Source organism: Aphelocoma coerulescens, chromosome 9, assembly GCF_041296385.1.
Source record: "Aphelocoma coerulescens isolate FSJ_1873_10779 chromosome 9, UR_Acoe_1.0, whole genome shotgun sequence".
In the NCBI taxonomy this organism is placed as follows: Eukaryota; Metazoa; Chordata; class Aves; order Passeriformes; family Corvidae; genus Aphelocoma; species Aphelocoma coerulescens.
The window spans coordinates 2,506,922-2,525,811 of NC_091023.1; the positions used below are offsets into that span (position 1 = coordinate 2,506,922).

Here is an 18,890-nt window from a genome sequence, read left to right on the forward strand (position 1 = left end):
AAAATAAATCCAGCAAGCAAAAAAAAGGCAGAAAATCTAAGTTTATACTGAGAGATACAAACCGTGGAACAGAGTAACAACCTTTTTAAAATAGAACAGGATCTACCTCTAAAATAAATTCTTCTCCTTTAAAAACAAGTCCTTAAAGTGAGTCCTTTGCCTGAACAAAAGGGAGGGTCAGTACTGACATCCCGCAGGGATTTCTCCCAGGTGGCCAACATCCAGCCTGAGCTGCTGTTGGCTGCAAGATCTTCCCACCCCTCTGCATGGTGGCTGTTTCCTCCAGCCACCTGCCAGGTGTTCCCTCGTCCTCTTGCTGACCTTCCCCAGGATCTCCTGGCCCTGTGCTGGGGATTTGGCTCCATGTGGTGGTTATGGAGAGCTGGAGGTTATGGAAAGCTGAGGGCTGTGGAGCGGTGATGGGCATGGGGAGGTGGGCGATGCAGTTTGTGCTCACTGGGAGCACAGCCTGCCCCCTCTAATCCTAGGAGACACCAGAGATGCCAGCTGGGCTGGTGGTAGCTTGACCTTCTGAAGGCCCAACTCTGCAGAAATGTTCAGCTGTAGATTCAGATCCCTCCAGGATATCAAACTCTCAGGGAACACCACAATTTCACCAAAGCAATTTTGCCTGAATTGAACTCCTGCAGAGAACTTGTAACCCTGAGGAGTGGTGCTCAAGCCCACTCAGATGCCATTAAAATGGTTATTTTGGAGGGTCTGGACCCCTTTTTTATCTCTGACTTATCCCTTTTGTTCCATTCATAGGCATTGCCTCGAGCTTTTTTAGGATGTGCTCTGGAGCCAGGTGGGAGGACCTGCTAAGAGCTCACAGCTCTCTCTTCCCACGAAAGTTCTGACATCTCTCCCCTCTTCAAATAAACTTCCTCTCTGATGGATTGGCTGGAAGAGGCAACATCCCACTATGGAGTTAATCTTCCCATCACTGGGGGGAGAATTACCCCAGGGAAGTCCTGATGTCGGTGTGGAGTTACACATCTAATTCTCCCCGGGATTCCTGCTCCAAAGGTAACTCTAATTAATTCTAAATGAGAAATTCTCCTGGCTCCATTAAAGATGACATCTGCGGGAACACCGGTGGCACACGGAGGTTGGCAGCTATTAGTGCAGGAATAACAATGGATTATGCACATTCCCTGGGGAGATCCGAAGAAATAAATACACTTTGCTATCACAGGCTCCAGCAAATGTCTAAGTAACAGAAATCAGATTAAATATCAGAGCAGATCAGTGTTGGAGTACAACCAGCAAAGCAAAGGTGGGACTGGGTAGAGAAGTCACCGGGGAGGACAATGCCCTGACCACAGGCTCTGCTTGCTTTGGGCACAGCCAAGGGGACACAACTGAATTAACTTCGAATACACAGTGATTATCAAAGGGGAGTTTTCACCATTTGAGCAATTAGGAAAGGGCACAAGGCACTGCTCCTGGATATCAGTTTATACAGAAAATAGGAGCAAAATGTTCTACTCTGAGAGCACCACAAGGCGATACTTTGGTCACAGACCTGCTGGTGCTGTTAATACTAACGGGCAGTCGAGTAAAACTGATGTTCACAACAAAGATGCAACCTCAGAGTAGAGAAAACCTGCTAGAAAACACAATCCTATTTACAGACTGCTTGGTTTGCTGCACTTTTTGCTTGTGAAGTTAAAAATATCTGCTAGCACAACTCAAGGCCAGAAGGTCTGCTAGACGTAGTCGTATTTCGAAGGGTACGAGCGTCTCCCATCCTCACTTCGAGGAGCTTCTTCATATCCTGCGCCCTTCCTGGTCTTCGGGTCAGCTTCATACCCAGAGCCAACCTTGTAGGGCCCCGTCCTGTAGGAGATGTTCCGGCCAGAGGCGTTGTAGGACACGGCTTTGTAGCTGGAAGAGACACAAGAGGAACATCAGCCTCTGGAGGGGCTGTGACTGCCCAACATGGAGCCCTGTGCTCATGGTGGGTTTGAGGGAACTTCGTGCTGTGTCGTCACCTGGAGGCACTCAGAGAGCTCAGCCCACCATCCATGGACAGGCTGCAAGTCCCTTTCAGGTTCTTTCGTAAACTTATACTTTCTTTCACCTGAATAAATCCTTTGTGGAGTGATGGACTCAACTGCAATAACCAGCTGTGTCAGGGTACAAGTTCCTAGGGATGTTACACCATCCCTGGAAGTGTTCCAGGCCAGGCCGGACAAGGCTTGGAGCTACCTCGTCTGTGGAAGGTGTCCCTGCACATGGCAGGGGTGGAATGGGATGGTTTTTAAGGTCCCTCCCAACCCAAAGCGCTCTGGAATTCTATTATTCCATGTAAATCATGGCTCAGCTGATGCAATCTACCCCTGCTAATGATCTGCTGTGCAACCTGCAATTCATGGGCCTGAATCCACCAGCACAGTGCAAATGTCACATTTTGAGGTCAGTTCTCATGCCCTCTCCATTCGTGTGTGAGTCACAGGGTGAGGGAGGGGAAATGCTCACTTTGGACCCACAGAGGGCAACTCACTAATCATGGACTTCATGTAGTGGTGGCCTTGGCAGTGCTGAAGCAATGGCTGGACTCTGATCTTAAAGGTCTTTTCCAACCTGAAGGACTCATGATGATGGGAACATCATCATGAGGACTATCATGACGGGGGTGTTACACATCCACACATCCTGGGCCAACTGTGGGACATGTGGACAGCCCAGGTTTCCTGCAATGCCTTCTTGTTGGGAAATAGAATTATTGGGATCAATAAAAGAACTGTGCAAGCAATAGGCCTGGAAGTTTTAGGCTTGTGGGTGAGAAAACTTTCCATGGAAAAGTCCCTGGGTGAAAGATAACAAGCAGGCCTGGGAAACAGAGAGGGAGTGAAAAGTTGCAGCTGTGCTATCCGGGAGTGAACGAGGGAGATGAGCACTGAATTCTTTTGATCATAACAAGACTATGGAGACTTGCGAATGTAAGTCCAATTATGTAGAAATAGAAATGTGTTTTGATATGCTTTAAGCCACTTAGGAGCTAACAAGCTGGTATACTGTATAAGTGCCTTTGGACTGCTAATAAATGGAGTTTTGTGGAGTTTGCTCTATCAACCATATTGGTTTGGACTGTTTCTCTCTCCCCCCTCCGGGGGCCCAGGCTCCCCGTCCTGTTAAGCTTCTAACACCTTCTCACAGCTACCCCAGCTCAGCTTACCGGGATTCTTCTGGGATGAGCCCTTTGCAAGCAAGGCACATCATGATGCCTCCCACGAGGGCCAGGCCCCCTGCCACCCATCCGACAAAGAGGGCTGAGCCAAAGGTGTACCTGCAAAACAGGCATGGCTGGTTAGGGTGTGACAGGTCCTGTCTGCTGCTGCTGGGACACACTGAACATTAACATCCCCCCTCTGGCCCTACAGCTGCACCCAGAAGTCCCCCTGTGGTCTGAACCCCAAAGGCCTCCCTAGCTCATTCTTGAGCTGCAAGGACAGAGACATCCCAGCCTGTTTGCTTATCTCCAGCCCAGACAAGAGGGTCTTTCTGCCAAGTATAATCTTCCAAGTCCTGCAACCATCCCAATACACTCCCAGAGTTTGCCAATCCTTCAGCCCTGAGGGAGATTTCCACCATGGAGCACCCAGAGCCAGCTGAGCACCCACCTGTTCTGGACGTTCTGCATTCCCTGGAACATGTTGGTGGTGGACATCCAGAAGTTTGTGACCAGCATGTTGGCAAACACGGACACTCCAGTGATGGCACACAGGCCTGAGATGGGACAGAAGGACAGATGGAGAGGCACAAAGTGCAAGAAGTCACCTGGAGCCTCAGGGAAACACCTCACAGCTCTGGAAGGTTGGGTGAGACACTGCTGTGTAGCCTTCAGCACAAAGGGGCACCCACAATGTGTTACACCTTTCTTATAGGTTTTCCTTGCATTTACAATCCAACATCAGGAATCAATGTCACACAACAAAATCCCAAGCCAGACCAGCATACAGGAACCTTTCTCCTGGTGTGTTCTGTCACACGAATGAGCTTAACAGACAGATCATTGTACAAAATACCCAGTAGTTCATTTTAAAGGTTTTTTTTACAGTGAGAAACATGAACAAAAGATTCTCTGCCAGAATTTTTAAAATGGAAGAACACACTCTGTCACGTGAAAGAGGAGATGTCTCCGGTTCACAGCCTGTTCATCACCAGATGCGGAAGGCCAGCCCCAAGAGGTGGGAAGTTCTTCCATTCATCCAAACAGGGGATGTCTGGGATGGCCGTCCCTGACAACCCTGGCACCAACGCCAACCTTTGGTTTTCCTCGGCAGAGGAATTCATGGAACACTTGAACATGGAATCACAGGTTTGGGTTGGGAGGGACCTTAAAGACCAAGGATAAATAGGAGCTGGGATGTCCAGAAGAGCTGAAGTCCAGAACTTTTGGCAAAAAGCCCTCACATGACACTTTTGTTTTGTTTTTCCTTCCACAGTGTCCAAGGCCAGGTTGGATGGGGCTTAGAGCCCTGGTCCAGTGGAAGGTGTCCCTGCCCACAGCATGGGGTGGAACCGGATGACTTTTAAGGTCATTCCAACCCAACCCATTCCATGATTCCATGATTCTAAAATGATAGATGTGAAATACAAAATTAAAGCTGAGTGGCAGAAGGTGGTTTCCTCTTTGCAGCTTGTACTTATTGAAGTTGTGTTGAATGTCTCATAGCCCAACAAAAGTTAAGCTTTGAGATTTGACGGGTTTTAAATAGGGACGTTCTCCTTCTCTTTGTTAAGATATAGATTTCATTTGATTCTTATCTCCAAAATAATGTAGGAAAACATTACAATAAAGTGATGTATTAAGCATTTGCACTTTGGAGGGAGCTGGACATTCCTGCAGCCTTGTAGCCCGGTATTTAAAACTTACAAACCAGGCTACAACAACCCTGGGAATCTTCCTAAAATTATTATGGATAAAGCCTGAAACTGGTAAAAAATATTCTGTATAAATAAAGGCTATGATAATACACAACAACAACATACATAAAACAAAACAAGAGATATATTTCCTTTTCCATCCATGGGATCTGTTTTCAGCCTTCCATGTTTTGTCCATACAAACTTCTGGTTTCCAGAGATTTTTTTTGTTCCCTAATCAGAGGTAAAAACCACTTGACCCCAAGAGATCAGGCTGGAGGACAATGCCAATAACTACAGAAATGCACCGAGACTTGCCCAGTCCTTGATTCCAGGGAAATGCAAAGCCGACCACATGGAAGACACGACAGTTCCCACTTACCAGCAATGATGAACATGATGCCGGAGGTCAGGGTCATGTTGGCTTTGGCAGTATCCTCCATGCTCCCAATCCGGATGCATTTCAGGGCAAAAATGCACACGAGGAGGCCGAGGATTCCCAGGACAATCCCCACGATCATGAGGGCCCTCACAGCCTGGAACATCGCTGCAAAACAAACAGCAAGAGGCTCGCTGAGTGGCTGAAATGGGATTTGTCAGAGTCTAGGGGACTTTCAAAGATTGCCTTTGTCTGAAAATAGAAATATTAAAGAAGAAAACCTTGGAAAATGGGTAGTGGCTCTACACTGTATTATCTGGGACACGTCTGGAAGTGAGGCTGTTTGACTTAACTTCCCAAAGAGTTTGGTGGTTTAGGCAGCATTTTTTTCAAAATGTTCATTAGCACCAGTCATGAAATTCATGGAGAAGAGTCAGTGAGGAGCTGGGATAAGCACGGATTGTTCCAGAACCACAGTGGTTGAGAAAGGGCTCTCCTTTCCTCCCCAGTCAGCAATGGAAGCAGACAGCTTCACCCAGCTATCTGGGATATTTCCAATTACTGCATGACTCAAAAATGCAGTTCTGTATGTTCCTGCTTCCCAGGAAAGCACATGGAAAAGAGCAAAATCACCTTGAGAAACATTACACGGAGAGCAGGAGAGAGCATCAAAGCTCTGGCAGTCATCTCCCTCACCGTATCCTTCCCAGAGTCATTTGGAACATCAGTCTTGGATAAATCTGTCCATGTTCATGAAAAAAAAACATCCAAATACTCTCATCCTGAATTTGTTCAGCAGCATGTCATGAGCTGGGAATGCTGGTGGGTCATGCCCATGGGAGCTGAGGCCTGAAGGAGGCAAAAACCCTCCAGATTCCTCTTGGCTGGAGTAGAAAAGTAGAAGGAAAAGTAAAGAGAAACTTGCACCTTTAAAACTGGAGAAGTGGTGGGGAAAAGAGTACTTGAATACCAAGGTGATTCTCTAATAGGTGGCACATATCCCATCTTTCTCCAGGCTCTTCCCCTCCCCACCTGTGCACGAGACCCTGGCAGAGACAGGAAGGCGGCAGAGCCCTGGAACGGGTGCTGGGAGGTATTTCAAGGGCTGTTGGGATTTGGCTGGGACACTTTGCAGCCTCTCCTTGCCCTGCCGCCAATCCCACAGCCCTAGGTCTGGCTTTGGTGCTCCCCACGTACGATTGCCCCTCTTCAGGGAAGAGAAAGTGGGCTTGTGATGGAGTGAAACAGGTGGAAACCACACTCCATAGCCCCAGGGACTTCTCTGCCCTGTCTGTCACCCCTTTTCTGGGTGACCATGGTGCCCAAGGGTGCAGGAGAGCACAGAGCCCCTGCTGGCCTTGCACTGGTTGGGAGGAGGGTTTGTAAACCCTTCCCAGGAGGGTGCTGGATGCCTGGGTGGCTCTCCTGGCCTGTGGGGTGTCAGGAAGCCGAGCAGAACCTCACTGGCACCGCAGCGCACAAGGAAGCGGGCGGGCTGCCATTGCACAGGCTGGGAATACACCACCTTCTGCCGCCCAGCAGTCCCACCGCCTGAGCTCTTATGACTCAATTTGCCCTTATCAGCTGATAAGGAGCGCTAACGAGCTGAGAGTTTTCAATCTCCCATTCATCAGCCCCCAGGTAGGAGCTCATTAGTTATGCTCCATCAGGGAATGGCGGATACGCCTTATCAGCCCTCAGAGGTTGTTCCGCAGCACCTGATGGGAAGTGGGAAGAGGAGGAAATCTCAATCCTCCTTTGTCTTTGCAACCACCAAAGTTTATTTACAAATGCTTTTGTTTCCGGGCAGGCAGGAGAGGCTGATAATCCAAGACTATGGATCGTGATGGAAGCTCCTTGTCCCCAGGACAGTGCTTCATTCCTCAGCGTTTCCTGCACATTCCTGGGTGTCACCGCTGGCATGTTTTCAACCCATCGAGCGGTGACCCCAAACAAAGATCCCACAGAGACTTTGTGGGCTCCCAGGAGAGGTGTTCCAGTGCCTTGGGTGCTCATGGAAAGACACAACAGGCAGAGCAAGCCAAACAGCCAAGTGAATCTCCATTGAAAGGAGCCGTTGGAAAGGGGAAGAAGACAAACACAGCAGGACATGACAGAAAAAATGCCAGATAATCATCGGCAGCCGTTCCTGCCTCCATGAGACTGAGTTATGCACCATCTCCACTAAGGGATGGAAAGGAGAAGGAAGTCCTCCCAGGCCTGCTGTGGCACGTGGCACAAAGACCTCTCCACCTGGCTCACGGGACTTGACGTGGGAGCTGTTTGGAAAGGCAGCACTGCTGTTTCAAGGGAATTTTGGCATCCATTGAAAGGCCTCTGAAAAGAGCTGCTTTCTGAAGGTGAATGACCTCTGCTTGGAGGAAGGAGTGGAAGGGCTTAGACAAACAAAGGGGGAGACTGAGGAAAAACGGTATCAGGAGCAGTAGGAAGCAAACAGCCCTGGAGTTACAAACCTGCCTTTGGCACGCAGCTTTTGCACGAGGGAGGATAACCTGGCTTCCGTTCAAGGGCTGGTGTTCCATAACAAGGGAATAGCAAAAGCACCAACAGAAATAGCTTCTCCACCAAAATAAATACCAGTGATGTGAAACCACAGCCAGCATCCCTGTTTCCCAGAGGTAAGGGAAACTGGATAGCTGTCTTTGTCCCCAGTGTGAGTGCTGAGAGGTGAGTGAGGTAAAGCAACTTCAAGTCATTTAAATGACCATCACCTGCATTTCTGTTGCAAATACACAATAAAAAGGTGAAATCTGACTTTATGGCCAGTAATGATTGATGGGATAAAGAAATTTTAGGGACATTAAGTAAATTTCAGCAGGGACATTTTTTCTATATGTTTGAAGGAATTAATCAATTAAATGGATTCATAAAGATAACTCTGACAGAAATCATCTGTGACTGCTTTGCACGTTTCTCTATTGCCATATTACTTAATAATAACTGAGGAAGTAAAACCTTGATTGGGATAAATTGACTTCAAAATGATGGTTCCCATTTCCTCATGGCTCATTTAAAACACATCACCTGCACACAGCATGATGAGGAGACACAGTGGTCAACATTTTGTAGAGATAGTAGGATAAATCTAATCTTTAGTCTTTAAAATAAATATTCCCATTGGAGAAGTGACTCTAAATGCCAGGTTTGCTCTTCCAAATGGGAAAGGATCCACCTGGCGATCCTGAAGCTGGGTACACAGAGACACATTTATTCCATGGCACCCCTTGGAGAGTCACGGGTCCTCAGCAAAGCTTGAGGGCATCCCTGAGGATGGCATCCCTGAGGATGGCATCCCTGAGGGCACAGGGCTGGAACCCACATCACGCTCGGATCACCAGCTGCAAAAGGCCTGTGCACAGCAGTCCTTGCTTGGACCTTTCTGTGATCGTGCACCAGAAGTGAGAAACACTCCCAGGGCCAAATTTACTGCTGGGCTGGGAGCACTGGAACACCCTCACATGCAGTGGGGTGGGAACAACAGCTCTTTTGGGAAAATTAGCGAGCAAACGGGACAGCAATACCCCTCTGCACTCTGCTTCTGCAGGCACTGTCTGCCCAGGTGATGGGGAGTGACTGAACACACCTTTCCCCTTCTCACCCTTCCTACCCACGCCTCTCACAGCCATATTTCACCAATTCCAGTTCTCTCTTTGGAAAAACAAAATTTCCATTCCTTCCATCATCCTATAACACTGCACAATTGCATACAGCCCTCTTTCTTGTGTTTCCATTCCAAGGGGGGTTAAACACCCTCGCTCTCCTCACCTCAGTGGAACTGTGCTGATTTATGGCAGCAATGGTGCTGAACCCTTGATGCTCACCCAGAGATCCCCCACGCATGCTCCAGGTTGTAACCCCCACCAATAACCCCCACCACAAAAATCATTTTGGCAACAAATACGCTCCTATTTTTATGCTCATACACTGGAAATGTTATTCTTCACAAAGTGCCTTAAGATACCTGCTCCTCCTTTCAGATGCAAACTCTGCAGGTCACCCAGGAGAGCCCCTGGTGCATTTTTGCCCCTACCTGGCAGCCCAAGGATGGTGAAATACGGCCGACACTCCGTGAAGCCGGAGCTCTGCCGCACGCAGCTCCTCCACAGCCCCTGGTACTGGAACACGGCCGTGACCGGGTTGTCATACAGGTCCTGCGTGCTCCACGTGTCCATGGCCGTGGCCATGATGCTCCCCGCAATGCCCAGCGATGACACGAGGAACCCCATCACCTGGCAGAGCGTGGTGGACATGGTGTGTCCCTGGAGAGCAGAGGTGACACAGCCCCGAGGGAGCCGCAGCCCTAATGGAGCACCGGAGTCCTCTTGCCTGAGCCACCACAAGTGCAGCTGCTCTTATCAGATGCTTTCCATTGAGCGCTGTTTGCTCAAAGTGTTTTAGCAAGATAGACCAGTTTCACTCTCGCTGCCGGGGAGGTTTGTGCCGGCAGGGCTGGAGATAGGAGCTTTTGTCCTTTAGAAGTGCTTGTCCTTCCACGTTTAAGCAGCCACGCTCAGCCGAGTGTTGGGCAACCCACTTGGGGCTTGGCCAGCCCCCTGAAACCCTTTGCTGCCCTTTGGGCCTCTCCTGCCTGCTTGGCATGGGACACAGACCATGCCCCCAGGGGAATCCAGCACCTGGCCCTGGCCACCACCTTCCCATCCCTCTGCTTACGCTACCAGACAATCTGTCCCCCGTGGAGGTGTCCGCACAAGAGGCACAATGAGAGACAGGACTTTGTCAGAGGATGTGAGGCCACCAGCCCAGCCCAGGGACGCGGCTGCTCCTTGCAGTGCCCTCAGGCATCATTGAGCCTCCACTGGATGCTGACCATGGTACAACCCAGGGCACCATGGCACCAAGCCAAGAGCCCCAAACTGATCCAGCAAAGCTCCTCCAGTGCTGTTCTCCACTCGCCTACATCCCCGCTGCCGTCACAAGGACACACTAACACCCATGTGGGAGGGAGGAGAGCACAGGGACCACCGGGAAAGGCCTTTCTGAGGGGGTGCTTGTCCATATTGGTTGGAGGGATGGTCCTGGGAGAGGGATGGGGGATGTAAAAAATGGGAAATTCATTCTCACAGTGGAGAGGTGCTGGGCTGGTGGGGGCAATATAAGTGGAGTCAGTGAGGTACAAGGACCTTCTGGATTTTACACTCATCCATTCTCATCCAGTATCCCTCTCCAACTGATTTACTTCAGCCCTGACCTAGAAACATGTTCCTACTTTAACCTCTCCATGCCACAGGCACCATCCACACCAGCACCTGGATGTGAAGCCATGTGAAAGCCACCGGGAAGAGAGGAGAGGCTGATTTGTGTCCATGGAGGAGCTACAACGGGGTTATTACACCCTGGATATTGCTCCTGCCTTCTGGAGAACAGCAACCCAGGACATGCCTTGGCTTGTGGGGCTGTGCTGGAGCAGCCAGAGCACAATTCCATGTCTCCTGGCAATCACAGCCCTCTTGAGTCAGGCTCAAAATGTCTTTGCTTCCATCAGTTTTATTCAAATGTCATCATTTTCACTCACTTTGGCAAGTTTACATCAGAGGAAGGGTCAGTTCTGACCTGCTTAAATTTGCCAGCAAAAATAATAAAGTGAAAAAAAACTGTAGAAGGGAACCCTCAAGAACCAGTAGAGCTGCTCATCCTCTGTGAGGGACAGGGAATGCTGACTAAAATTCCTCATTTTGGATAAGGATTTGTGATAGATCAGGGTTGGAGAGGACCTAGAAGCTGAGACAACAACTAGGGATGAGGAGGACCTGGAAGACAGAAGGACAAAAAGTCCTAAAATGTGGCCAGTTCTCATCCCTTGTGGTCCCACAGCCAGAATTGTGTCCCAGACTAGAAAATCCAGTTGCATCCAAGCCCTGATGCTCCTCAGCAGCTCTCCAGGATGACTCCTGTCCTTCCCACACCCCAGGACCTGCCTTCTTGTTTCTGGCCATCCAGTGGTAAGAGCCCACATTCCTTTTTCTGGGCTGAACCTCTTCAGAATGTGTCAGAGGGAGCGCTATTCCTTTGAGACATAACCCCTTTTCCCAAGTGTGCAAATTCCCAAGTGTGTGCAACAGTGAAATGAAGCAGTCTGTACTGGTCATAGCTCAAAATAACCCCTGGGGAGGAAAAAGGAAGGAAAGGGGGAGAATTAAAGGGGTGAACATGTTTTCTCCAGCTTTTTTTCCCCCAAGCACCTCTGCCACCTTTTAAATGACTGGTTTTTTCTGCTCAGTTGGACATCTGGGTTGCTGCAGGAACACCAGTGTTGGTGGCCCTTCCATCCCTATATCCATGTTTGCTTTAGTGGGAGAGGACACACCACTCCTTCCTCCAACCTGGCTGCTGGTTCCAGCCACGAGCAGCAGGAGCTGCTCTTCAAACCAGCGGGGACCTTTTCTTCTCCTTCTCCAGTATTTCACCCCCCAAGCTCTGCTTATCCCCCCAAGACACCTGTTGGAAAGAGGGCCATTCCTGGATGTGCCCCTGCCCAGTCCATCACCTCACTAACCTTTCCTTGGGAGTGGAATTTTCTCCCGTGGATGGAGAAACTGTTTCTCATCACAGCTCTTACTCAGGGACATCAAAACCCCAGAGCAATGGTGGAGCAGTCAAAAAACATCATCAAACTCTCCAGGTGGGCAGGAAAGTCCAGGAGAACCAGTCTGGCTTTGATCTGCAGGGCCAGGTGGATCCATGTCTCTAAAGAAGGTAGACCAACACAGGGTTGGACATTCCCCACTGAAGCCTCGTATGCTGTCCCCAAAAATGGAGCCGAGGAAGGAATTTTGGTGCTGATGGTCATGCTGCAATCCTCACTTAAGAGTTAAACACCCAGCTGTGCTCAGCACTTCACACATTGTCATCTTTGAAGAACTGTTGTGGTTTGGGGGGATCTGTTTGCTCAGCCCTAAAAGTATTCGCTGAGGTGCCATGCCACTGCCATTTCTCCTGCTCTGACCAGAACCATACTTGGAAAGAGTGGGAATTCAAAGCTCCCACACCTTCCTCAGTGGATGCTTGAAGCAGAGCTCTGGAGACAAAACCCAGACTTGTTTTCTTCCCAACCCTTCCCCAGCATATTTCCTTTGCCTTTCTCAAATATTCAGATTTTAAGCTTATTTTTAATGGTTGTTTCTGAGCTGCCCGTGATAGGGAAAAATACATTCATCCCATTTTCTCAGATAACAGAAGATCCCCAGGGAGTTTCATCTGAGCTGTTGGCTCAGAGCACAACCCAAGAAGGGGCTGGGTGAGAGGAAAGCTGTGGAGCAAGTCTGAGCATCTTCACCACAACCTGATGCTCATCTCCAGCCACCCCATGGAGATGACCACAGCCAGGTTTGGTTGAAGGATGGGAATGTCTCTCCAATCAATCTGTGGTTTGTCTCCAGTGGTTGAATGCTTGGCCAGAGGCTTTCCCAATCCACGTGGAAATGCTGAGCTGTGTCTGAGGAGGGGGAATGGCGAGGCTGCAGCTCACCAAGGAGCAGAGAACAGGGCTCCCACTGAGGATTGGGACAACTCCAGTGGTTTATCCAAACGAGGAAAAGAAGGGGGCTTTGTGACCGCTCCCCTGTGCCTCTTTATTCCTGCTCATAGTTGCTTTATCTCTCCAGGCATTGACTCTGTGTTATCTCAAAACCGGTCCCTGGGCCCAGGCAGCTCCTGAATGTTATCGCCGCCTCTCCCACAAAAATCACCTCCAGCTCATGTTTGCTCTCAAATTTGCAAACACAGCTCACACCCTGCCAGCTGCTCACACCAGCCCAGCCTGCTCAGGCCCAGACTAAGCAAACCCACCCTTCTCTTCCTGCCCCTCCGTAGTCAGGACCACCTCAGGCTCCAGGAGTGTGTGGCCCGCAATGAGAAAGGCTCAATGGCCTTTCTGGAATTCAGTGAGGGAAGTGGCTCATGGAAGGACCCCATCCCAGCTCAGATCCACACTACTGGGTGGTCCAGAGGGTGCTCAGAGGTCCCTCAACAAAGCATGAGGCTTTCCTTGCCTACATATCCATGAGCTGTAGCCCAGCCCCACATCTCCACAGCCTTGCTCCTCTTCTGGACCTCATCCCAGATCCCTTAGGATTTTCTTTTCTTGTCTCTCATCCTTTCATGGCGTAAAGGCACAAAACAATAAATGTGACACACCCACCCAGCTCCCTGCCACCTGCTCCCACCCTGAGTGTCACTGGGGTTCCTGAGAACTCTCTAAAGGTCTCCATTGGCCCTTTCCCCATCCCCACACCTCTCTCAGCTCTAGATGTGAGTGCAAATCCATCAGAGCCTCACACATGTCCAGGTAGGATATATCAAGTCTCCAGCCCACCTGGGCCACCTAAATCCTTCTGCACCCGAAACTTGACCTCAAAAGACTTTAAGCAGGTTACAGCAGTTACCTGCAGATGTTTCAAAATTTGGAGCTGACCTGGCTGGGTGAAAGGATTTCAAGCAGCAAACAGACCTTGAAAGAGGCTTTGCCATGGCCATCACTGGTAGAGGGTCATGACATAGCAATTAGCACTTCCCATCCTTACAAACTTCAGGCATGGAACAATTTCAGGGAGCTTGGCCAGCGGCTGCCCTGTCTCCAAAATCAGGTTATTTGCTATGGTTATGCCACAAAATGGTTGTGGGTTGTATGAAATGAAAGAAAACCTTGTCAGAGCATCAATATAGAAAGGAAAAATCCAGAGAAGCCAATGTTGATGCTTCCTAGACATGAATTCTCCTTGGGAAACATCTACGCACTGCTGCTACCCTGCACCAGCCAAACTGAAATTTATGGAAAATCTGGGCAGTTGTGGTTGCATTCCTGTGAGCTCTTTTCCCTCTGAGCACTCTAAGAACACGGGTGTTTTTACCAGCTGGAGAAGTTGAACAGGCTGCTCTCAGACTATCAAAGTTTGCTGTTGGAAAAGCAAGAATATTCTCCTGTTTCAAGCCACCAACCCTTTGGTCCACAGCAAAGAGATCTCTCAGCCCTTCTGAAGGGGTCAAAAGGGCTTTGGACCTGAGGGAGAAATGTTCTTGGAAAAATTGCTGGAGTCTCCCTGAACAGGTGTGGAAAAAAGACACCGGCACAGACACCAGGAAAATCAGTGCCCGTGCAATTGTAGCTTAGCAAAGTTGGGAGCAGCTGCAAAATTCTGCCTTGAGCAGAAAGCACCTCGTGATCTCCACACAAGGTGAAACCACCAGCCGTGCCCAGCTCAGCTTCTGCTATTTATCACTTATGTGTGCTCAGTTTCCAACTGTGTCCTCCAGACCATCTCACGCCAAAGCAAGGAGCAAAAAATAACAGGAGGAAGCAAAATCAGAACAAATATGTTCAGTCCTCCAGTGCCACATTTCACCAGAGAGCGACTGTTTATAGCCAGAGCCATAAACTGCCTGGGTTATTCCTCATTTCTATCTATTATCTTGATTTTTCCTCAATCTATTTGAAATTAAAGTTCCCAACTAAATTGAAGATAGATGATGGGCAAGACAAGTTTAATCTTTGCTGTGGGAGCGAGGGATTGAGGTGAAAAAAAACCTTGGAACCCAAAACTTCCTCGATGTGCTCGGGTCACCTCGCTGCTTTGCCTATTATTTTTATTCGCTCTGGCACTATTGTTCCCAATATAAATTGCCATTGTCAGGATAATAAATAGGGGTTGATAATGGAAATGCTGACAAACCATTAACTCTGGTGTAGTTCATGAGGGGGGTTTCATGGAGATCACTTAAAATAAACATGGGGATGATTCATTTAAATAATATCTGAACAAATTAATAATAGGATTTTTAGCATCATTTCCCTCCCCCTCTGATTGGGGTACCACCTTTGCTGGTGGTGGGTGGGGAGAATTGCCCATAGGAGCAGCTGGATTCGGGAGATGGAGCCAATCCATAAAGCCCAGCAGTGGGACACAAGGCTTTGCTCCGACTTCTCCGGAGACTGGAAGTGTCAGACAATCGATAACAGGAGGGAAAAATGGGAGCAGGGAGGGGGGTGACTACAATAGAACAAGCCCGCTTCATTAAACAGAAAGGGGAAAACTCCCCCTCCTTCTGTAGGGCAGTGCTGATAGCACTGGTCATGAAAAGGATCATTTGGGACAAAGCACATAAATATTCATATTCCCTCACACTGAGCCCACCCATCTCCCCGACACCACTGAGAGTGAGGACGGCAACTTTGGGGGGTTCAGGCCCCCACCACCTTTATTTTTTATGGTTGTCCTTTATTCCTTGGGCTCCTTTACGTCCCTTTTTGTAGGTGACTGCAATCAACCTGGCAAACACAAGTGGGAACTCCCCTCTAAGATGAGGGTTTCATCAGAAACCCCAATATTTAGGATAGGATGCTCCATGGCTGGGAGGGATCCACAGAGCTTGTGGGATGGAGCTGAGGAATCATGGAAACACAGAATCCCGGGATGGTTTGGGTTGGAAGGGACTTTAGGGACCATCTTGTTCCACCCCCTGCTGTGGGCAGGGACATGGACGCACCGATCTCCAGCAGCCCCTCTAAATGCAGGAAAATCCTGCTAATGCAGGAAATCCATCCCCTCACCGTTCCCATTTTAGAATATTAATAACCCACTCAACAGACACCAGTCTGGAGGTTTTGGAATTGCAAAAAAATCATCCCTTAGTTTTCTGCTTTTTCTGAGGTCAGTGACAAAGGTATTTTGAAAGAACAACCCCCCCCAAATCTCAAGTATTCTGATTTCTTCAAAGATTAGAACAGTTCCCAGAGCTGAACACTTGAAAAGGTTAATTGTTCCTTCTGTAGAGTTACAATTTTTGCCATTTTAATTTTTTTTCAGCAGAAGAACTGAGGAAGAACTGCAAGAACTGGAAGAACTGCAGCGTGTTGTGGGAGCATCTGTGTGGGGAGGGTTTGGTTTTTACACCCCAATTTACTCCTCATGTGGCAACTTTAATCTCTTTATAGAATCACTAAGGTTGGGAAAGACCCCTAAGATTGAGTCCAACCATTAACCCCGTGAGTTTTACCAACCTGTCCTGCCCTTTTCTCCCTGAGTTTTCCCTTGGTGAAGGTGCTCAGCTTTGCTGACTGAGAGAGCAGTGTGTGAATACCAGCCCTGCACACCCTTCTTTGGATGTCACCCTTCAGCTGCATGCCCAGGCAGGACCAGGCTCATGTCCTTCTAGGAGAATGCATCTCTGCACCTGAGAGTCCAAGCAGGGACATTCCAAGCCACAGCTCCAGCAAGAGGACGATGCTCAAGGACCTCCCTGGCACCTGCGTGGGGAAGCTGCAGCACGGCCAAAGCCAGGCACCAGTTGGGAATGAGGATCCAGAGAAGAGCAACACAAAAACACAGCTCAGGGGAGGAAACACCTCCCCAGATGACATCTGAGGCCACAGCCATGCTGGGTTATACTGGTTTGATTTGTGCCTTCTCTCGAGAGAAGCAATTTTTGTGCACAATGCCCCTTTCTGTGTGTTTTGGAAATGCCATTTTGCAGAAGTTCTGCAGTGATTTCCTGATATAATTGGCTTCTTCCCTCCATTCTGGCTGTATCAAAGCACAGAGGCCAGATGGGTATAAGAGTCTAAGTGCCTTTTTTCTCACTGTATTAAGGCTAGAAGAAACCCCAGATAATCCTGTTGTAACCTAATTGTTTGCACCCCGAGATACTCTGGGCACAACCAGGACAGGAATGATTCCCATGGCAGAAAAAACTGGAACCAAAGGAGAATTAGGGAGAAATCCAGCCTGGTGGTGTTAGCCCAAATAGAAATACAGTGAGCTGAACTGTGACATATCCTCTTAGGAAAGGATCTTCTCCAATGACAAGACTATTAGTGGATTCTGGTGGGAAGCCACACACAGCCACACAGCTGGGGCAGGGATCTGAACCGGAGCCACCCATGGCACAGGGGATAAATCTCCCCATGGAGCAGCCTGGACAATACCTCAGGAACCTGATGCATAATTAGTTGTAATGAGTTTTGCTGAACCTCAGCTCTGCCATGGGAGGGGGTTTGCCCTGAGGTATCTCCAAGGGGCCAGTTGTTCAAACAGGGTGAGCACCCCAGGTCCTTCCTGGCTGAAATTTGGGTTGCCCACTGAAAATCCCCACTGCTCACACAGAGATTGTGTCACTCGCCCTCCCACCTCTTCCCTGGTGCCATCAGGCCCTACCTGGCAGCCCCAGGATGGTGAAGTAACCGCGGCATTCGGTGAAGCCGGAGCTCTCCCGCACACAGGTGCGCCAGAGGCCCTGGTAGTTGAAGACGGCCGTCACCGGGTTGTTGTACAGGTCCTGGGTGCTCCACTGGTCCATGCACGTGGACGCGATGATGCCTCCGATGCCCAGGGCGGACACCACGAAGCCCATGGACTGGCAGATTGTCACTGACATGGTGCCAGGCACGCTGGAGCCGCGTTCTGGGCGCACACAAGCCTCCACAAGCCGGGTCTGGGGCAGGCAGCCAGGGCACCAGGGACTTTTAGCTGGAGGCACTGCCTACGTCACGCCGGCAGCCAGGAGAGCTCTGGGTGCACCACGCAAACCTCCCCTTGCCTTTATCTGTTTCGGTGAGATAATTTCCTCGCTCGGTACCAAGAGCCATTTGTTCCACCTCGCTCTCTGTTTACCTTCTCCCTCCAGGCAGAGGTGCAGCCGGCACGGCCGGACGAGACCAGCGGGTCCCTCTGGAGAGCTTCCACAGAAACACCGGGGAACTTCGGGAGACCAAGCACAGAGGGGCTTAAATCGGATGAAACATAAAAATTATGGAGATCCTGATCCTTTCCTGGCAAGGATGATGCTTTTGAGCCAAGTGGAGATCAGATATTAGGAAAAATTCCTTCATGGAAATGGTTGTCATGTGTTGGAGCAGGCTGCCCAGGAAAGTGTGGAGTCTCCACGTCTGGAGGGATTTAACAGATGTGTAGACGTGGCACTTGGGGACGTGATTGACCTGGGAGTGCTGAGGGAACAGTTGGACTTGATGATCTTAGAGGGCTCTTCCAACCTAAATGATTCCATGATTTATTAGCATGGCTCCCTCTGGCTCAACCAAAACATTTAAGCCGAGGTTAATGTATCAAAGAGGGAAGCTTGTAGCAATGGGTGCTTGAGCAGACCTCGGGAAGGCTGGGCTGCGAGCCCACAGGAAAGGCAGCACTTTCTGAAGAGGGAAAGGTGTGAACCTACAGTTTTTTGTGGGAGGACCAAGGGGAAAACCTAGACAAACCTGCATGTCCTCATTTATTATTGTTTTATACCCATCATCCAAATAGGAATTTGGACTTTTTTCCATGGGCAAAGGACGATGGCAAGGCAGACCTGCTGTAAGACCAGAGCGCCCTAAGGGACCTGGCCTTATTGCAGAAGATGCCTTTGTAGGGTAATGTCTTGTTTGCCCATTCTGCTCCACCCCTCACCACTTTCTCCTTAGCCCAGTTCCCCAGAGGTACCAACCTGTTTGTGGTGGGAGAGGAGCAAGGAATGTGCAGGAGAAGAGGAGATGAGGAGCCCTGTTTCAGCAGTGCCAGATACAGAGTGTATGGAGGGGTCAAGCAGAAGTGGAGCTCAGAGGGGTGACATTTAGGTAGTGGAAGTGGAAGGTCAGGAGGAAGCATGA

General features: G+C 49.5%; 1 protein-coding gene across 2 annotated transcripts; it reads right to left on the reverse strand.

Annotated features, from left to right (window-relative positions):
* Nucleotides 1-1,712: 1,712 nt before the first annotated feature.
* Nucleotides 1,713-17,662, reverse strand: CLDN18 (claudin 18). 2 transcript variants are annotated; one of them, XM_069024666.1, is made up of 5 exons: nucleotides 17,443-17,662; nucleotides 5,258-5,422; nucleotides 3,630-3,735; nucleotides 3,185-3,295; nucleotides 1,713-1,890 (listed from the first exon to the last, which is right to left on the reverse strand). In XM_069024666.1, exons 1-5 carry the CDS (start codon nucleotides 17,660-17,662, stop codon nucleotides 1,713-1,715), a joined length of 780 nt encoding a protein of 259 aa, XP_068880767.1. The 2 variants fall into 2 exon arrangements, with proteins under 2 accessions (XP_068880767.1, XP_068880766.1); XM_069024665.1 differs by lacking the exon at nucleotides 17,443-17,662 and adding an exon at nucleotides 9,306-9,612.
* Nucleotides 17,663-18,890: the final 1,228 nt, after the last annotated feature.

What these genes read in the sequence shown, in the direction of transcription:
- CLDN18 (XM_069024666.1), bottom strand. Translation starts at nt 17,662, where the DNA reads ATGTCAGTGACAATCTGCCAGTCCATGGGCTTCGTGGTGTCCGCCCTG. An exon ending in ATGCAGAACGTCCAGAACAG is followed by an intron (nt 3,296 to 3,629) that starts GTGGGTGCTCAG and finishes CCTGTTTTGCAG; the next exon opens with GTACACCTTTGGCTCAGCCC. An exon ending in CTCATCCCAGAAGAATCCCG is followed by an intron (nt 1,891 to 3,184) that starts GTAAGCTGAGCT and finishes TGTCTCTTCCAG; the next exon opens with CTACAAAGCCGTGTCCTACA.